This window comes from Lissotriton helveticus, chromosome 11, assembly GCF_964261635.1.
Source record: "Lissotriton helveticus chromosome 11, aLisHel1.1, whole genome shotgun sequence".
Lineage (NCBI taxonomy): Eukaryota > Metazoa > Chordata > Amphibia > Caudata > Salamandridae > Lissotriton > Lissotriton helveticus.
The window spans coordinates 527,166,513-527,184,574 of record NC_136072.1 but is presented as its reverse complement, the minus strand read 5'-3'; the positions used below and the strand labels follow the sequence as shown (position 1 = coordinate 527,184,574).

Here is an 18,062-nt window from a genome sequence, read left to right as displayed (position 1 = left end):
TGGCCGAAAAGCGCGTGCCTGTGGCCACGTGAACTTCAAGAAAACCGCAAGGAACGAAGCCCTTGGTTTGACGAGGATTTCGAGCACTTGAATTCTCGCTCCTCAATGCGCTTGCGCGCATTGTAGGTCACGAGACCTAAAAAGGAGGGTGTCTTTTATATGTGCCACACACAAGACTATTATATACTTTTATCTTCAGGGTAGATGGCATCTTATTTGCATCTGGAACTCTCATGGTGGGAAAGGTCACTTCCTTATAGATTCAGGCCGGCACAGGTTGGCGCCTTAGGTGCTTTCCTGATGACTTGAAGCCTTGGGGCAGCTGACTAAAGGCCTGCCCTTGCGATGGGTTGCCTTAGCAAACGTTGGTACATTTTATGTTCTTTTGCAAATGTGACAGGCTTTTCTTTCTAAGCTGTCTCAAACATATCATGAAACCTCTTACCTTCCAGAAATACACATATGCCCTCTTATATTTGCAGCTACTAGGCAGCCCACTTGTTTGTCATATTGTGCGTTAAGTTTTTTTATACTTTCAGTTAGAAGCAGGAAATACATGGACGGTTGGAAACCTTTTCTTGGTTAGATATTGATCCATGATTTGATATTTGGAGATGGGTGGTTTTCTAATGACTTTGCACTTTATTTTAATTTTATTGTAAGCATGTTATGGAATTTTGTTTCCATGGAAACAATATAATTAGCAAGAGTATTCATTATCTTACCTGCCTTTTTAGTTTTATTGATTCAAGATGCAATGTAGGGTATTTATTGCCTTATGCTCTTGTACGATTTTATTCATAAAATGGAATAAAGACATTTTGAAATTGAAATATAATGAAGGTTTATTACCTAGTACTATTGTTATGGTACAGTTACAAGTTCTAATAACTTCCACCCAGAATAAAAAAAAGTTTGGGCAGGAGGTCAGTAAGAGTCCCTTGAGTTCTGCTTGTTCTGGAATGCATCGCCAGAGCAAACACAGTTCACTTGCACCCATTTTGAATTTAGTAAACTACTGAAAACTCTCTCATTTTAAGTGTTACTTGGTTCACAGGTAGGGCTCAGATGCACGCCTAAAGTCTTTTTAATGTTACAAAAAAGATCCATGATACAATGGTAATGATCATATATACCCTTTATGGGTAGAAAAGGTGAAAAAGATATTAATACATTTTTGAAACACCATCCTTGCTTTTATAATTATGATTTCGAAAACCACTAGTTGGAGTTATAAGATGTTTCACAAGATATGTACTAAATTAGACATAAATGTCGAGCTGCTACTGCTGTATTTGAAACACCAGACACAGAGATGGTTGAATCATTTCACCCACCGAGCTACCATGGGAAAACCTATCCATACGCCATTAAGCATTTTATAAAAATTTGAAACCATATGGAATAAATTAATTTACTGTTATACTTAATTAATAATCTAATGATAGTTTATCTGTTGGTGTGTAGTTTGTGTGTCTAAAACAAATGCACTGCATGAAAACAAATGCACTTGCAATATGCTTTGCTCTACTTCAAATATATTTAAAGGAAACTAAGTTTAAATTTTTTCAGATGTTTACATGGACAACAGGTCAATGACACATCTGAGACAGCATAGGGTGGGGCATGTGCATTGCTGATCCAAAATTTGAAGCTATCATGTTTCGTGGCAGTGGTTTTGCAGATTCACCCTTCACTCCAGCAAGAGGATAATGCTACAATTGTATCAAACGCTGTCAGTTTTGGAAAAGTATACTGCAGTTAGCATGTGAACAGGGTCAGCCCTTTAGCTGAGGAGAAAAGTAAGATACAGAGGGAAACAAAGTAGTTGTTGGACTCAGCAGAGTTTGATGCATCACCTGCAAGAGAACTTGGTCTTTGAAAAGCACTTTCAACCTCAACCTCTCTAATCCCCTTGTGTTGTCAGACCTGGCGTTTTTACCATCTATGTCCTCATTATCTTTGACTCTTCCCTTCTCTACTTTAGCAAGATGACAAATATTGTTTATTTTGATTCTTACTACAAGCTGATCAGGCTCCCCTCCTAATCTTCAATGATCTATTTCCTCTTAGGACTTTAAATGTGAAGTCTTTTTTTCCATTTTTATTTACCTTGAGAAGTTTGCTTAACTTAACACCATAATAATATTACAGCAACAATGGTTCAGGGAATTAATTTAAACAAAAACACAGAAAACACAGCAATAATACTGTGACACTGTGACCTGCTTCGGTATCCTCAGAATGCTCCGCAAGTTTCTTCCCCTACTGTCTGCGGAGCACAGACGGATTACGGTGCAGGCGCTTATCGGGTCTAGGCTTGATTACGCCAATGCCCTTTTTCTAGGCCTTCCGGATTACTTAGTCCAGCGTCTGCAGGTGGCACAGAACTCGGCAGCCCGGGCAATTTTTGGTCTGCATAGACGAGCACGGGCTTCTGTGTTGCTGCAGACGCTCCACTGGCTTCCAATTCGGAAGCGGATTGTCTTCAAATCTATGACCCTGATGCACAAGGCTCTTTTTGCCTCAGGTGCTGGATATCTGAAAAAAAGATTAGTTTTCTATCGCCCGGCTCGCTCACTGCGTTCAGAATCCCTTTTTACTGCCGTGGTTCCACGCGTGAGGAAGGCACGCACGGGGGGGCGCTCTTTCAGCCTCAAGGCCTCCCAGTTGTGGAATTCGCTTCCATTGGCACTGCGTAGCACCCCCAACCTGCTTCAATTTAGGAAGAATTTGAAGACGTGGCTTTTTAATCTCTCTGCTTAGACGGTTTTCTTTTTCCTTTTCTTTCGGGGTCTGCTTTTACCTGTTATGTTGATCTTACACTGTAAGTTGCCTGTGAAAAGCGCCGGGACACTCTTTTAGAGTAGCCGAGCGCTATAAAAATGCCTGATAACATAACATAACATAACATAACACAATCACTCACCACAGATAATACAAAAAGTTAAAGAAAGATAATAAGGTACCCACCACAATTATTTGCGAAATACAATTTGTTATTGCAAAATGTTCATATAAGACAAGAATAAAACAATAATACAATATACAACTGGTGCTCACAAAGTTACACAAAACATACAACATGAAAATAGAAATTTCAGTGTAGACAAAAGACAATGGCAGAGGGAAGAAGTAACACAAACATAAGTCAGTCAAGTGACAGGAAAAAAACACAATATATTGTATTGTTGTATTATTCTCGTCTTATATGAATATTTTGCAATAACAAATGGTCTTTTTCACATAAATGTTGTGGGTGCCTTATTATCTTTCTTTAATGTTTTCTATTATATGCATTGAGTGATTGTGTCACAGTAATAATGATAGGATTTCTGTGTTTTTGTTTAAATCAATTCCCTGAACCATTGTTGCTGTAATATTGTTTATTGGTCCCAGGTTCTGGGGAATAGGGCTGCCCCTGTTTGTTGTAGTCATTATAACTTTTTAATCCAGCATATTTGTTATTTTCCCTAGCTGACACTAAAATAATCATCCACTTTATATACATTTCTTATCAATACTTACATATTTCTTTATGTCCTGAGAGGATCTATGTAATCTGAATATAGTTGTGCCAGCGTATAGTCATATTTTGCTATATAATTCAATCGATATTTAACAATAATGTAAATGTAATCTTTATGCTAATAACTATAGTCCTTACTTGTGAAGTGCTTTAAGGATGCTCGGCCTTGTCTGCATTACACAGAACTTGAAACATAAAACAACTTTAACTGGGGAGCTCAGGTTGGAGCTTGGGTCCCTTATTCCCAATTTAATAATTTACTCTCTCATCCATGTTGTGTCTCGATATAAAACATTGAAATAATGTTTTGTTGGAGATCCGAAAATGTGATGTAACCAACTCACTTTTGTACCTTAAAATCAGGGTACTACTTCAGACAAAAACAAAAAACGGGAAGCAACAGAAGTTCCACCAAAACAAACCAGTTGCGCTAGAGAGGAGTCTGACACCACCTTCCACCCGCACAGCCCAGCTGATATTTTCAATTAAATGACAAATGGTTTTTATGACAAAAACACACTTTTTAGGTCGAGCGACCTGCGTTGCACTGCATAAGCAGTGCTTCGCAGCGCGAGGCATTTTGTAATCAAAAACGGGTTTTAGCACTGACCTAGGAATCGCACACGCTCGTGCGTGTGCGATTCCTTTTGTGCTACCCCATTGGCCTTTGCGTGAGTCTTTTTATTAAAGACTGCACGCAATTGGCCCGAAGCACGCGCGAAGGTTCTCCCATGGCCTATTGGTGTCTATTACGCGTACCAAGCGCGTAATCGACACCAATAGGCCGTGGGAGGAGCTATGATTGTGCCCACACAGGTGGGACGTGCGCGCCACTTGTTTATTGAGTTTGCTCGAGGAAAACGCTCAGTTAAGTGCAAATTTAAAAGCAGATGAAAAGATGAGTATACGTAGTATGCCAATTATGGAGGATTGTCCGGGAGCTTTCTGGACTAATAATAAACTCAGGAGGTCTGCTAAAATAAACCGGACAATTACTAACACTGCACTGCTGAGGGACAAAATGCTTCGACGCTTGAATCACGCATGCATGATCAGCCTACGTTATTTAACTGTTCCGGGTCTTTAGGGAACCAACCACTGAATAGCAGAATGGCGTTTGGGGCAGCTTTCTCCGAAGGACCGCACAAAGTGCCTGGAAGCCACTCTGTGTGTTATCCAGGTTACTGAGAGTAACTATCCCTGCTCTGGGACTATACCTCCCACAAGCACAGCACCTGGAAGCTTATCTGTGTTTTACCCTGGACTCCGTGTTTTGTGAGCGTGTAGCACGTGTTTAGGATTAAACCTCCCAAGCCATGAAAGACACTTTGCCAGTGCCCCGTTTACCTTACTGATATCCAGCAAGAAGCGCCTAATCGTTTTCAAGTACAGGGAAGCGCTTCCTTATCGCTCTGTACTTGTGGTCGCACAAGAAGGGCGCCAGCTCAAGCTTTGAGCCCCACCTTCCATCTCTGACGTCAAGAAAAAAGCATAACAGACGTGATTTATGTCACCACATGCTCTGAAATGCATCAAAGCCTAACAGATAGGGTCAGTTTCACCGTATAATATTCGAGTTTTACCCCTAGATAACTGTGGGTAGCAGTACTAGGCTTCTGCTGACTGGTTTCCCATCAAGCCCCCGAACCCTGAGGCCTTTGTGAGGATCCAGACTCGCTGGGCTCTTTAAAGGGCACATGAACTGGTCCAAAAAAATATTCAGCTAATAATGTCTGCACTCAATTGTGCCATTCACTTGTGGAGTAGTGTGGCTCACTGGTTAGAGGCGGCAGACCCGGGAGCAGAAGTTGGCCCGGGACCAGGGTTCAATTCCCGACACGGCAGGGTCGTGGACTTTGGTCAGCGGACTCGTTAATTCTCGCTTTGGTGCTTACTCTAATCAGGGGTTCCACTCGGCAACTCTGGGCATTAGCTTGCCTAATCTCCACAACAGCCCCATCAATTCTGGGGATGCCTGGCTCCACCTTGGGGACTCCCAGCAGGGACCATCCCACAGGGAAAGCCAGGACGGGTTCCCCAGAGTTATACAGCGCCAAGAAACCTACGGACGGGTAGCAGTGTGCTTTACAAGCTCAAATACATTTACATTCACCGACAGCGTGGGTGGAGCTTTAAAATGTGTAATTCCTGGCGTCTGTGGTTAAGATTTCTGTTTTTTTTAATAGGCGCCAGAATTGGGAGCTCCTGTTGCTATTCATTGTCACCAGCGTGCAATGAAAACCAGGCAGTGATTTATTCCGGATATTCACTTAGCATCTGAGTTACTTGAACATTTCATGCCTTTAACCTGAAAACCAGAATGTGAACTCTTCATCCTCCCTCGTCCCAGGAGACTTTCTAAAAGTGTTGCACTTTTTTCTATTATATTATTCGTCAGTTCCGGGTTTTTCTGTATATCATTTCTTAAAATATGCCCTTCCAAAGTTGCGTTCAGTGTGTGTGCACTGCACAAACCACAGATTTCCTTTATATCATTCTCTACTTAACTAGTCATGTCCCTGTGAGAAAGACCCATCAAGGGTTAAACAGATTACTTTGGGTCGAACTACAGGTCAGATGAACAAATAGTAGAAACTGGGCACAGCTAAGATTCCGGCAGACCCAGTCCTGGGTCCCAAGATTTCATCCCAGCAGCTGGCAGATGCCTCAGTGAGACAGAGCATCCACAGTGATGTTCACCCTCCTGCTCAGTACTGTATCGTGATGATGATAGTATGGGGGAGTTCTGACCACGGGGGGCAAGTTGTTTCCTAGACTGGAACCGACACATACATTAGTATTGGAGGTCTTCACAGTAGACTGATGCCAATTCAAGTCATCAAGATATGCACTGATCTCTGTGCACCATACAGTGGCAAACTCTAGCTTTAGTCATAGCTGCCAAGGGTCCAGATTGCTATGTGTGACATTTTCGTAGTTTCAATGTAATTATGAGTGAAATTCAACGACTATGAGTGACACTTTCTCGCAAGCAAAATCAAGCAATGAAGACGAGAGAAACATATGGAAGGGCACTCATCTAGTATCCTTGTGAGCTGATCGTACAGTAAAATAATTGTATAACTGCAGTATATTTTAAGTATTTGATCAGGAGGGGCACAAATTGAGGATTGAAAACGTACCACAGTAGTTGGGGTTGGGTTTGCTAATAAAAAAACATTTCTACCAAATGAATCCTTTTTATCAACATTAGGTTCAGTGATATGCATGAAGCACGTTCTTTGCAGTAGGCACATTAACCCTTTACGGCACTGGTGAGTCAACTTGTACTGGGCAAATCTCTGATCTCTCCCAGGATGAATATTAAATCCCACCTTCTCTTTGACTTAACAATGGAATCAGTGCTGGGAACATAACTTCTGCTGCTCGGCTTGTACACTGTAACTGCAGCCTGTAGGGTCACTCTCACTGCAGACAGCTGCTTAAACTGTGGGCAGTGCTGTGATATGCTGGAGACAGTTGCCAATCCGAAGAGAGCAGGCCTGCACTGTGACCTAGATGATTCTGACGCTCCTCTCTGCATTCCGTTCATTGATTGTTCTTTATTTAAACTAGAATTCCATTTTAGCACAGACTGAAACAAATCAATGCAGGATCGACAATTTAATCTTCAAATGTTTCTCTTTTTTAGGAACAATTTACAAGTGATCACGGGAAAGCAGCGTATTATAGCGCTAAGTTTTGGCGCTTTTATCTTAAAAAGTGATCAGAATCAAATGTGAAATACTCACCACATTTGAAGAGGGCATGGCGTGGCTGGCACGCAGTCTTCAGGGCCTTCAGGCCCTCGGCACATTCTCTTACCGTGATAGCCCCTGGGTAACACTCCCTTCCCCCTCTCCCCCCTTCCAGCAGGGGAAGGGGGCTCGTGTCAAGTAGGACTCCCTTGTCCTTCAATTTAATTCTGGTTGCAGCAATTCCTGGTGGCCCGGGCTGATTGCAATAACATTTTTAAATCGAAAATATTCTGCCTGCGCCGCCTGGAGCCTTTCAGTCCCTGACACAAGGGAGGCCGCTGCAACTTCTTCCTTTAGCAGCACTAACACTGCATGTTATGTTATGTTATGTTATGTTAAAACCGCACTTTTTGAGCGCACGGCTACCCGGAAAGGGTGTCCCGGCGCTTTAGCAAAGGGGCCTGAACAGAACCAAGAAAACCCAGAAGCGGATACACTATAGGCGCTCAGGTTATGCAGAGAAAAGGACGGTCTTCAGCTCCTTCCTAAAGGCCAGAAGATTATTAGCCTTGCGAAGTGAAAGAGGGAGCTCATTCCAAAAACGGGCCGCCATGAACTGAAACCAGGACCTGTGCATGGACCACCTGGCTCTAGCAAACTACGCTGTGTTCAGCAGGCCATACGGCTGCAAGCACGTGCGTGCTATAAGGACCAATTAGTGCCGGGGGAGGTTGGCAGGTCAGCCTACTGACTACGTAATACAAGCAAAACACCGTTGAATCAGGATGAACCATCAAAACATAGCAGAACTCGCATAGGCTGCTGTGCCCGTCTGCTTTGTGTTTCTGTAACCTAGTGAAATATCAAACTCTACGAACCACAAATACCGGTAATGCACTCATCTTTTAATTATGCTCATTTGCGTGATAATCATTTCACATGCGGGAATGCGGTAAGGTAACTTACAATGCGTTAGTGTCACACAGGATGTGTTACACTTGGAAGGGCTGTTTAGTGTGTGTACACAAAGCTGTGTTATGGAACAGACCTGGTTGGTTCTGTTTAGCCTGGGAGGGTACAGCCCCTCCCTCGCCTGTCAAGTTTGGCATTTACATGCAAGAGGTAGGACTTATGTGGAACTGCAAAGGTCAGCTATTAGTCCAGAGGCCAGCTGACCGTGCTCCTTCACAAGGCTTCATTATAAGCTTCCGTTCACTTTGGTCAAATAATGCATTTTTCCATATGGCGATGTGGAATTGGAACTTTACTTTTATTGATTTAATTTCTTGTTTGTGGATAGAGCGTCAAGGGTTTGATAGGATCAATCCAGCATAACCAATTGAGGTCATAAGCAAGTCATTTTTAATAATTCAGTAAGCCTTAAATGCTCTTTAATTATTTCATAATGTTTCAGTAGGGCGAGTTCTTGAATACCACAAGGTATCGAGCATTTCTATTCAATTTTCAAAGAGAATGTGGCAAATGTATTAGAAGCAATGCCTCCACGACTTATATTTTTCAAAGCACTGCTTATACATTCTTCATCTCTGCAGCAAATGGGCTCTCACCCAGAGACGTTTTAAGGCGTGGGCTCTGGCCCAGGGCACCCACCTTTATAGGGGCCCCATCATTAAGCTTTTAGGACAGTTCCAGACAGTGGCATAACTCAACAAGCTTTTGCAATGCAATAGGACTCGCATTATTAAAGTTTGAGCTATTGGCATTGCTAAATAATGCAACACCAATAGCTCAAACTTCAATAATGCGAGACCTATTGCATTGCAAATGCTTGTTAATTTAGGTGACATTCTATCTACATACAATAACCTCGAAATAAAAGCATGTTTTCCTTGACTAATACTAATCCCATCGGGAATAGAATTACCTGTTTACTCCTTTAGAAATCATTCTTCTTCTAAATTCCAAAGGTAAGGAGTACAAGACTTTGACTAAGAGATATTATCTATAGCACTAATGCAAAAGGGGCTGTCTTCATGGTGAATACAATGATGCTGCAAAAACTAAATCAGGTGTTGGCGTTTAATGTTCGGATACTCTCTCACTGGGGACCAGTGCTTCATGGGACAGGTCTGTGAGGCAGTCGCAGCCGGCATAACTCGTGTTGGAGGGGCGGGGGTCGCGCGGGATGGGGGTCATGCGGGGGTTAGCTTTAAATAAAAAAAAGTTAATTTACCTTCACCAGCCCTGTCCGGTCCTGCATCGTCCCACGTCATTACTGCTTCTCTGCTCCACAAAAGAAGCAGACAGCCCCCTCTCCTAAGCCAGTGACACAACGCCGCAATGGAAGCATTGTGATTGGTTGGGACGCCAACCACACAGGCATCTATCGGGAGGCCATTTTCTCCATGTAGGCTGCATGCAGACTACATGGAGAAAAGGGAGAGTGCATATGACTGGTTTAGTCAGCCCTGGGGCCGACCAAACTGTCAGCGACCACAGAGGGGGCAAGCCACTCCTCCCCTGCCCTAGAGCAGGACCGCCCACCCGCCCCCCCAACCAAACCCTTCTGCTTTCTCGCAGTGTGAGAAGCAGAATCATAAAATGTATTTATAATACCATTTTATGTTTCTGCTTTTCGCACTGCGAGAAAGCAGTGGGTGACGCTCCTCCGCCCATATGGAGGAGACGTCTCTGCTGTCAGGGAAATACAAGTCCACTAAGGCCTTGGACCTAGATTGACAGTCAAGCATAGCCCAGCACCACTTGCAGTTATGACTGTACTTGATTCGATGGGGATAGGGATAGCAAGATAAGGTTATTTAACTTATTCCTGCTTCCTGTGTCTTCTGGACTTGGCCAATTTGTGCAGGGTCAATCTCTGCTTTCTCCCGTAGTTGATTCAGCAGGGAACTCATCAAGGCAGGCCAAGGTCTTGCGATTAATCACAAAGGAACAGAAGATGTGCATCTTGCGTAAGAGCTGCAGTCATGTAAGAATCAGTGTATATCTATGGTTTAGTGGAAATAATTTGAACTTTTTGGGAGCTGGCTTTGAGACTAAGTGCCTGACTGGTCTCCTGTTTGGTCTCAATTGAGAGATGTGTATTTTGAATCTAAGCATTTAGATATTGAGCCTTTGGTGCAGCATTGCAGACTGCAGGCATCATGTACTGTGACACTGATAGGCTTGAAAGACCATCATCGGCAGCTTGAAGGTGACACAAACAATAGAAGATGAATAAGATTACTCTACAAAGACCTGTGTGTTTCAGCATGAGGAAAAGAAGAGATGCAAGCAAAAACGGATAACAGAAGGAGGAAAATGTGGTTTAAGAGGAGAGCATGGATTACTGAAAGACAGAAACAAAGAAAGAGTGGTGTGTTCTTGAGATAAGTTTTTGGATTGGTGGAGCAGCACAAGGTGTGAAGAAAATTAGAGATTTGTGTGCAGGAGCAGGTGAAACTGATGACTACGGATGCTCACTTCTGTTGAAGTCATGTCAGTGGTTATGAATTGCTTGATCGACTCACCCATTAATAGATCTGAAGAGCTTCTTATAGTCTTCATCCTGAAGATTTGGCCTAAATCAAAAGCATAATCGAAAAAGCATCAGTGTTTCATGTATTCTCTGGTGATAACAACAGCGAGTTGATGAAGATGCAAGACAAGGCGGCAGAAGGGAACAGGGCTCCTTTATACGGGGATGGCTTTCCACAGCAAATTCAGCATCCTTAGAATGACAGAACTCTCCATCTGTGCAAGCTGCATAGGCAAGGAACACACACACATAATCAACCACGTCATTGGTGCCACTATGATCCACTCAACCTACATTGCTATCACTTGTGAAAACCCAACACGGTCATCAATTTTGGATCAACAGAGCTGGTATGACCAAAACTATAGTGAATGATGATAAATTCTCTTGTACATCCATGCATACAAGAATGAACAGGAGTGCAGGATCATGTTTTGATGCCTAGAGTGAATCAACTGCATCTTTACTAAACTACCAGATTCCCTTCAATAAAAGGTTATAGGAACCAATGTTTAAAAACATGAACTCTTGGATGCTCCATACCCATGGCCAGGAAGGAGGAATGCAATGGCCCGTCCATAGAAAGCTGCTGTAGAAGAGTAAATGTGGCATTTTCAATACGTGCTCCATTAATTGCTCCAACTGTACCTTGGCAGAAGGTTGGGGAGGCAGGAACACGGACAGGGATATACAGCACCCCCATGCCCAATGCCATTTTACCATGCAGATTTTTCAGCTACCAAAATCAACTCTACTATTCCCACTCGGAATTCCATGTCCAGGAACACATGCTCACTTATAATTGGGTGGGGTGGAAATCGACACAGGAGTTCAGCTCCATTCCACTTTTAAATGAGCTTTAGACTCCAAGAGGAATGCATGGAATTTACCAATCATTTGCCCTCAGGGGTCAAAAAAGGTGCCAAATCACCCAGTGTTCCTATACTTGGGTATCTAAAATAAGGAGTGATCGTGAAGCATGCATTTGCATGTGGATTTTCGAATAGCAAGTGGGAATGATTAAGCTATGCTTACATATTTGCAGTGGCTCAGTAAGCCACAGGAATGCTTATTGCTTATTAGAACATTGGAATGTTGGGCGCTCCATTGCAGACAATGGAGTGCTCCCTGCTTCTACGGGCCGGTAAAGGCCCGCAGAGCAACATTCCAATGTTCTACAAAGGCTTCTCGAAGCTCGAGGGGATTCATATCCCCTCGAGCTTCGAGAACCCTTTGTTTAATTTGTTAGAACATTCTGCCCTCTAGTGGCAGAATGTTCTAATAGCCCTATAGCCCTTCGTAGCAGGGCTATACCGGCTATTAAAGTCCCGCTGTTTCGTTAAAGTCCCTCGCCTTCGGCTCGGGCCTTTAACGATTCAGCGGGCCTTTAATAGGCGGTATAGCCCGCTACGGCGGGCTATAAGGCTATATTAATTTGCCGTTCCCACATAAAAGGATTGTATTGAACCATACTTGGAACCCTATGTTAGAAATGGTTAAATGCTTGAGGTTCCACTATAACATGTGATACTGCATTATCTTTACGTACTCAGAGTTTCAAAATAACAAATGGTATTATTTAGTTGCAAGGACATTGGAGATCAAGGAATAAGGACTGACCCTAAACTATATTTACCTTCCGGAAATTCTAGTGTAAGATGTTTTGTGTTTGTGCTTAAATAGTTGGAGACCTTGACGACTTGGTAAATTGATACTACTTAGATACTTTCAGCGCCAGGAAGAGGATGACATGAACTTATACTTAGATATTTGATACCTGAGTAGAAGGTATTTGCTGGCTAATGACTAGGCACATAGGGACAGATGTACTAAGATACTGGTTGTGAAAAGAGGTCACTTTTTTTGACCGTTAACTAATTTTGTGATCAAACCTATGTACTAATTAATGAGCGAGTTTGCAAAATAGGAAATTGCATGGGACCACTGGTTGGGCTGACTAATTAATATTTATCAGACAGTCCGCAAATGGAGACTCCTCTGTGATTGGGTGAAGTGACAGGCATGGTGGCCTGCAAGGGACATAGGCCACATCCCTGTCACTGCATTACAAGAGTCTTTAGGGGAAACACTGCTGCTTTAAAAAACAAAAGAAGCTTTCAGTGAGAGGTGGCAGAAGCCCAGTGGAGTACTGCATATTTCACATGAAGTATCCACCCTGATTTCTTTGCACGAATTAAGTTATCACCACAGCTTCGGAGTCGATGATTGATCAATGGGTTGCGACCAGAATTACTGTCGGAAACCATTGATACCTATAACACAATGTAGAAGGAATGCAAACAATGCACACCTTACAAACTGCGAATCAGTTATTATTTCTAATCCCATTCTGTGATATGAAAAAAACTTTTTTTAATCGGAAAATGGTTTTAGTAAATAAGAAAAATTATTTTGCAGTCGTAAACCCTCCACTGGGATTGCGACTGCAAAATCACTTAGTACAGCTGGCCCCTTGTATCCTAGGGTATGGCTGAACATTTACCTACATTTGACATTTGTCACCTAACAAGAGGTGGCATTGTCGTGTTCATACGTATCTTGGTCCAACTGTCAGACTATACTTTGGATGGACGTTGCACAGAAACAGCGGCACGCATCTGTACTTTCTCAAAAGTATGGCAAAGCCTGAGATTGGGGATGATGACGTTCGTTTACCTGTTAGAACACTCCTCTCACCTGACTGGTACAACTCTGCACCCAGCTGACTCCAAGTACTTGACGTAGGAGGAGGCTACATAGGCCTGTCCGAAGGGTTTCATCTCTTCATCACTGACTTCTGGTGCCAGAATTCCTTAAAGCACAGAAGTGTGTTATGTAGGGAATGACTGTATTGAACTGTATTGTTTATTATTTAAAAAGCACAATATTTCCATATGAAGTTGCAACTTCATTGCATCTATAAATACATTACCATAAACATTAGCGTACATTATAACAAACATGTGCATATTTTAAACCACTTGTCAGCAAATAAGCCACTACTAGAGCACAGGAACGTTTTGCGATACACACCTTACTTAGAATGTTGCGCCATAGGATCATTTACAACCCTTTTCAGTACATGACAGATGTTAAGAGAAGTCATGAGAGGCAGGGACTTTCAAATTCTGTGAATTCGCCTGTATTTTACCCCTTTATCAGTACATATGTAAAACAGTAAATGTAAGAAGAAAACACCTCAAATATATTCTACAACTGTTCTAAGGACTCCTAACTGCTAAAGAAAAGCTCTAATGCCATGTTAAAAATAAATACAGACGATTTACGGTCCCGTACAGAATACCGGCACTTTTTAGGTCTCGCACCTGGCAATGCAGCGCGAAGCGCTCTCATCAGCGAGACTTATTGTTAACGACTTGCTTCGGAAGTGGGACAGGAGATGGGCACGCGCAGAGCTTTTGGCGATTTGTGCAGGTGTACGCGAACGTACAGCCACGCGCACGCGGTGTGCACATCTCCTGTCCCGCTTCCCAGGCAAGTGAGCATGCAGTTTCACTTTCCATTTCAGATCTTGAAATGCAGCCAGCGTTTTCAACTCGGATGCTCTGGTATTAATCCCCCTCCCGAATACTCACTCGGTGGCCGGAATGGAGCACCGTCAGCACCAGGAAGAGGACGGCAGTTTGTGATGCTCCTAGCCCATGCCAGCCTCCCGAACCACCGCTTCTAATCCCGGCCCAAAAGATTTGTACGTGGAGCCAATGGGGTTTTCTCAGTGTCTGTTCTTCCCTCCCCCTTGACACCGCCTTCTCCTCCTGCTGCCGGCCTGTCCCCCTGCCTCCCTGCCAGAAGGCCTGGTCGGTGCCTGTCGTTGCTGCAGCCCCTTCCTACAGCCCCAGCTCCCTATTATACAAGGTGAGATGAATCAGCTATACGGGAAACGCTGCTTATGCCTCCAATGTCATGAGAACACCTTAATTCCTCTGTAACCCGCCATGTGGACGCTTCTGTGTCATACTGAGTCATGCCTCCCAGAGCACGTCGTGCTCTGTCGGAGCACAGGTCTGCACACAGACTGCTGGGGTCGATGGCACAATCTCTCCAAAGGTGAAATCTACATAATGTCCACAGAAACGGGGCCTGGTGGCCAACGAGCGTCACTTAAACATAGAGACCATCCCTCGGAAAGAAGAAGCTGTTTTTCACCGGAGAGGAAAACCCACACGGTGTCATGGAAAAGTGTGACAACATGTCCCCGGGTGGGTAAGGCAGAGCTCTGTTATGATAATACTCGTGGACAGGTGGAGTGAGGTATGTGTCATCAAACAAAACAACTTCGATGCCAGACATTTCACTGAGGCGCCATACTCTCTGCTACACCACTAGAAAGAGTTGAATCTCTTTGGGAAGTCAAGTTGAGCTGATCTTCAACACTTTTGAAGCACCAAACATGAACATACTGTTGTAATCCGCTTATACTAAAAGGTGTATTTATAGTGGTACATTGGGAGATGTGTTGTAATCTGCCCAAACCTTTATGTATAATTACAGTGGTACATTCCTACCCCCCCCGTCCCCTTCCTGATGGTATGTTCCACTGGAGTCTACTGTAGAATGTTGACAGCCACCCGGCAGTCTTGGAGAGTGGGTGACATAATAAAGTTCATACCTTTCTGCTGTGTCAAGAATCTTCTTTACAACACTGGCGACGAGGTGAAGAACGTGGCGCAGGGGGCCCTGATGTCACCTCCCCTTTCAGAGCTCTCTCCATTTTATGCGAGTTCCTGGTGAAGGTGTGAAGCAGATATCGTTCTGCAAAGGTTACAAGGACATGTGATTTGTCACTGGTGACGGGTACTTAAGTGATAAACGTACTAATTCAAGAGTAGGAGAAAACGGAAGAAAGTACTCAACTTTGCCTCAAGGAGGGGGCTGGCATCTTGAAACTGGAGTTGTCTCCTCTCTGAACCAGCCCTGGTGGTGCAATCCTTTCAGCAAGTAAAACGCATGGACAGCTGATTGGTTTCCAGTGCCTGAAAGGGATTGAGGACGCACTTGCTTATCTGTCCGTAGCGCAACTGGTCTGAACTGAACCTGTTAGGAGTGGTGAGTGAGCAGCAGACCATTGGTGTAAAAAGGGAGTCAGAGTCTGCCCCGGAGGAGCTGCATCTGCGCTCAAGGTTGCTGCCTCCGCTGCACTGAGGAGAGCTGTCAGTGAGGAACCTGTGAGTTGGGGGACCTAGTGCGGTTCCCGTAGTCCTGTGGTGTAAAGTGTGGGGCAGTGTCCGGCGCTGGAGGAGGCATTTTTGAGTTTACTGTGGTTACCGTTGTTGTGATGTGGAGAACTGTCAGTGTGGAACCTATAAGTTGCGGCAGTTTGGTCAGGTTCCCGTAATTAAGTCTTACGCCGCCCTAGTCGCCTGCTCCAGTGGTGCTGCCCACTGGGGGGCTTGGTGCCTCGTACATTACAACCTCACAGTTGGTCTTCACGTTCTGCGGCGGCGTTTCCCATGGTTGCGCTGAAGTGTTCCCTCAGACAGGGTCAGCGGAGGATCGCTGTCGCAGTCAAGAATTGTTCCTCAGAGTGCCTCTCAGCTAGTGCCAACATTCAGAGCGCCGGGAGATCAGAGTGCCAAGATCGCTGTCAGGAATTTCTCCCTCAGCGTGCCTCTTATTAGGGTCTGTAAGCACAAAAGGTGCGCACCGGATCCGCCAGGGGGCAGCTTTTCGCTCGCAAGTGCTCCTGTCAGAATCAGTGAGTTCATTCTCTTCAGGGCACATCTTGTCAGCTTTCCGGCGCACCAGCCGCCTCAGCACCGGTCCTGCCTTCCAGCCATCAACATCCTCCGTTCTACCACACCGTGCTCGTCTATTTCGAGGGAACAATCGTAAGAGGCCTCCACTTCTTCGGGAACCATCCCATGGGCTGGTACAAGAGCCCCATCTTCTGAGTCTGCGGTGTACTTCAAGTAAGACGGTTCTGGGGTCAAGGAAAAGTCAGCAGTTTTTTCCATAATTACTATTAACTTTCCCTGTGCTGCGTTGTGCAAGGACGGATTGTTTTGTGCCTGCACAGAGTTTTCTATATATAGAGTTCCCTCCTCAAGTTCCCACTATGCCTTCGCTGTGAACAACTCAGTGGTGCACATATTCTCCAGAGAACCACGAGGTAATCTACTCTGGTCCTGACGTGCTCTGTCCACCGTTAATCAGTACCCCTCAGCAGTGTGTCACGGCGTCATCTTGGTGATACACACACCATACTACTTGCCCCCATATAGATTCGTTAGATGATAGTGTGCATTTGTGACTAAGTATAAAACATTTACGGCCCTGCTGTTCCTTATACAGAGTGATTTCATGCTTTTAGGGATCTGGATTTATGTTCTATCGTGCCTTCCCCAGTAAGGTGCGTTTTTACCTTATCCAGCCTATTGTATGTTCCTAGGGTGACATATCCTCAATAGGGCCAGGTATACGTGTGAGTTATTCTCTAGAGGGTCCTCCACGCTTCATTCTCCTTATCCCTCCATGTGCTCCTTCTATAACTCTTTTCCCCTCCCAGGTGTGTCACAGCGTCCTCACGGAGATCCTCACTCCAGTCTACTTTACTCTCTTTTCAGATCCTTCAACTGTATAAATCCGGTTCCTACAGGGACACGCCACCTATAAGTTTAGTGCATTTCAGCTTATCGTTGACCTTCAGTTCACCCTGTACTGTGCCATCTAGCTGTGCTTTAATGTATTACTGGGAATGGATTTCAAGTGTGTGCATTCTTCATGTTATCAGGATCTGCAGTGATATCGTACAATTTGTGACAGCTAGTTACGAAAGCTTTTGCATTTTAACCTTATGCTTCACAAACATTGTGTTATTCTGTTACTACATACAGTGTACTTTATAGTGTGCAATTGAAGTTGGCACCTCCCGCAGGAAAGGTACATATCTCAATCCATCCCTTCTCCTGCAGCCTGGGTTAGGCGTGTAAGGACCCACCACCTCTGGGTGCCTCTGTACCTCTTTCAATTTAGATAGTGAGCTCTTTTATTGTACCTTTGCACCATCCTTAGAGTTTAGGGAGCCTTCCTCCTCCTTTCCCCATGGATGCTTCGTCCGATCCCCTCATCAGAGAGAAACTTAGTGAGGTGATTTGTTGGGTTAGCCTTTCCATTCTTAAAGTACCCAAACCCAAGGTATCCCTGACTAGCTATGCTGGTGGGCCCATACACCTTATGGGCATGGTGAAGATGAGGGCCTAACTTGTTTAAAGGAGTTTGGTGAGTGCTCAACTCTCCTTTCAGGGAACCCTGGTAATAGGTACTCCCCATCCCCCATTAAGAGTAGCTATCAGTAGGGCCAGTCTATTATTACACT

The 18,062-nt window shown here is 44.2% G+C and overlaps 1 protein-coding gene across 1 annotated transcript in view; it reads right to left on the bottom strand.

Moving 5' to 3' along the window:
- The window catches only part of LOC144791485 (gamma-glutamyl hydrolase-like), a 144,409-nt gene that overhangs the window by 119,884 nt on the left and 6,463 nt on the right, over nucleotides 1–18,062 (bottom strand). Inside the window, exons 2-3 of the mRNA XM_078666179.1 lie at nucleotides 13,424–13,538; nucleotides 10,719–10,769 (exon numbers count right to left, since the gene is read on the bottom strand). Coding sequence (XP_078522305.1) covers nucleotides 10,719–10,769; nucleotides 13,424–13,538 — 166 coding nt within the window. The remainder of the gene's footprint in view (nucleotides 1–10,718; nucleotides 10,770–13,423; nucleotides 13,539–18,062) is intronic.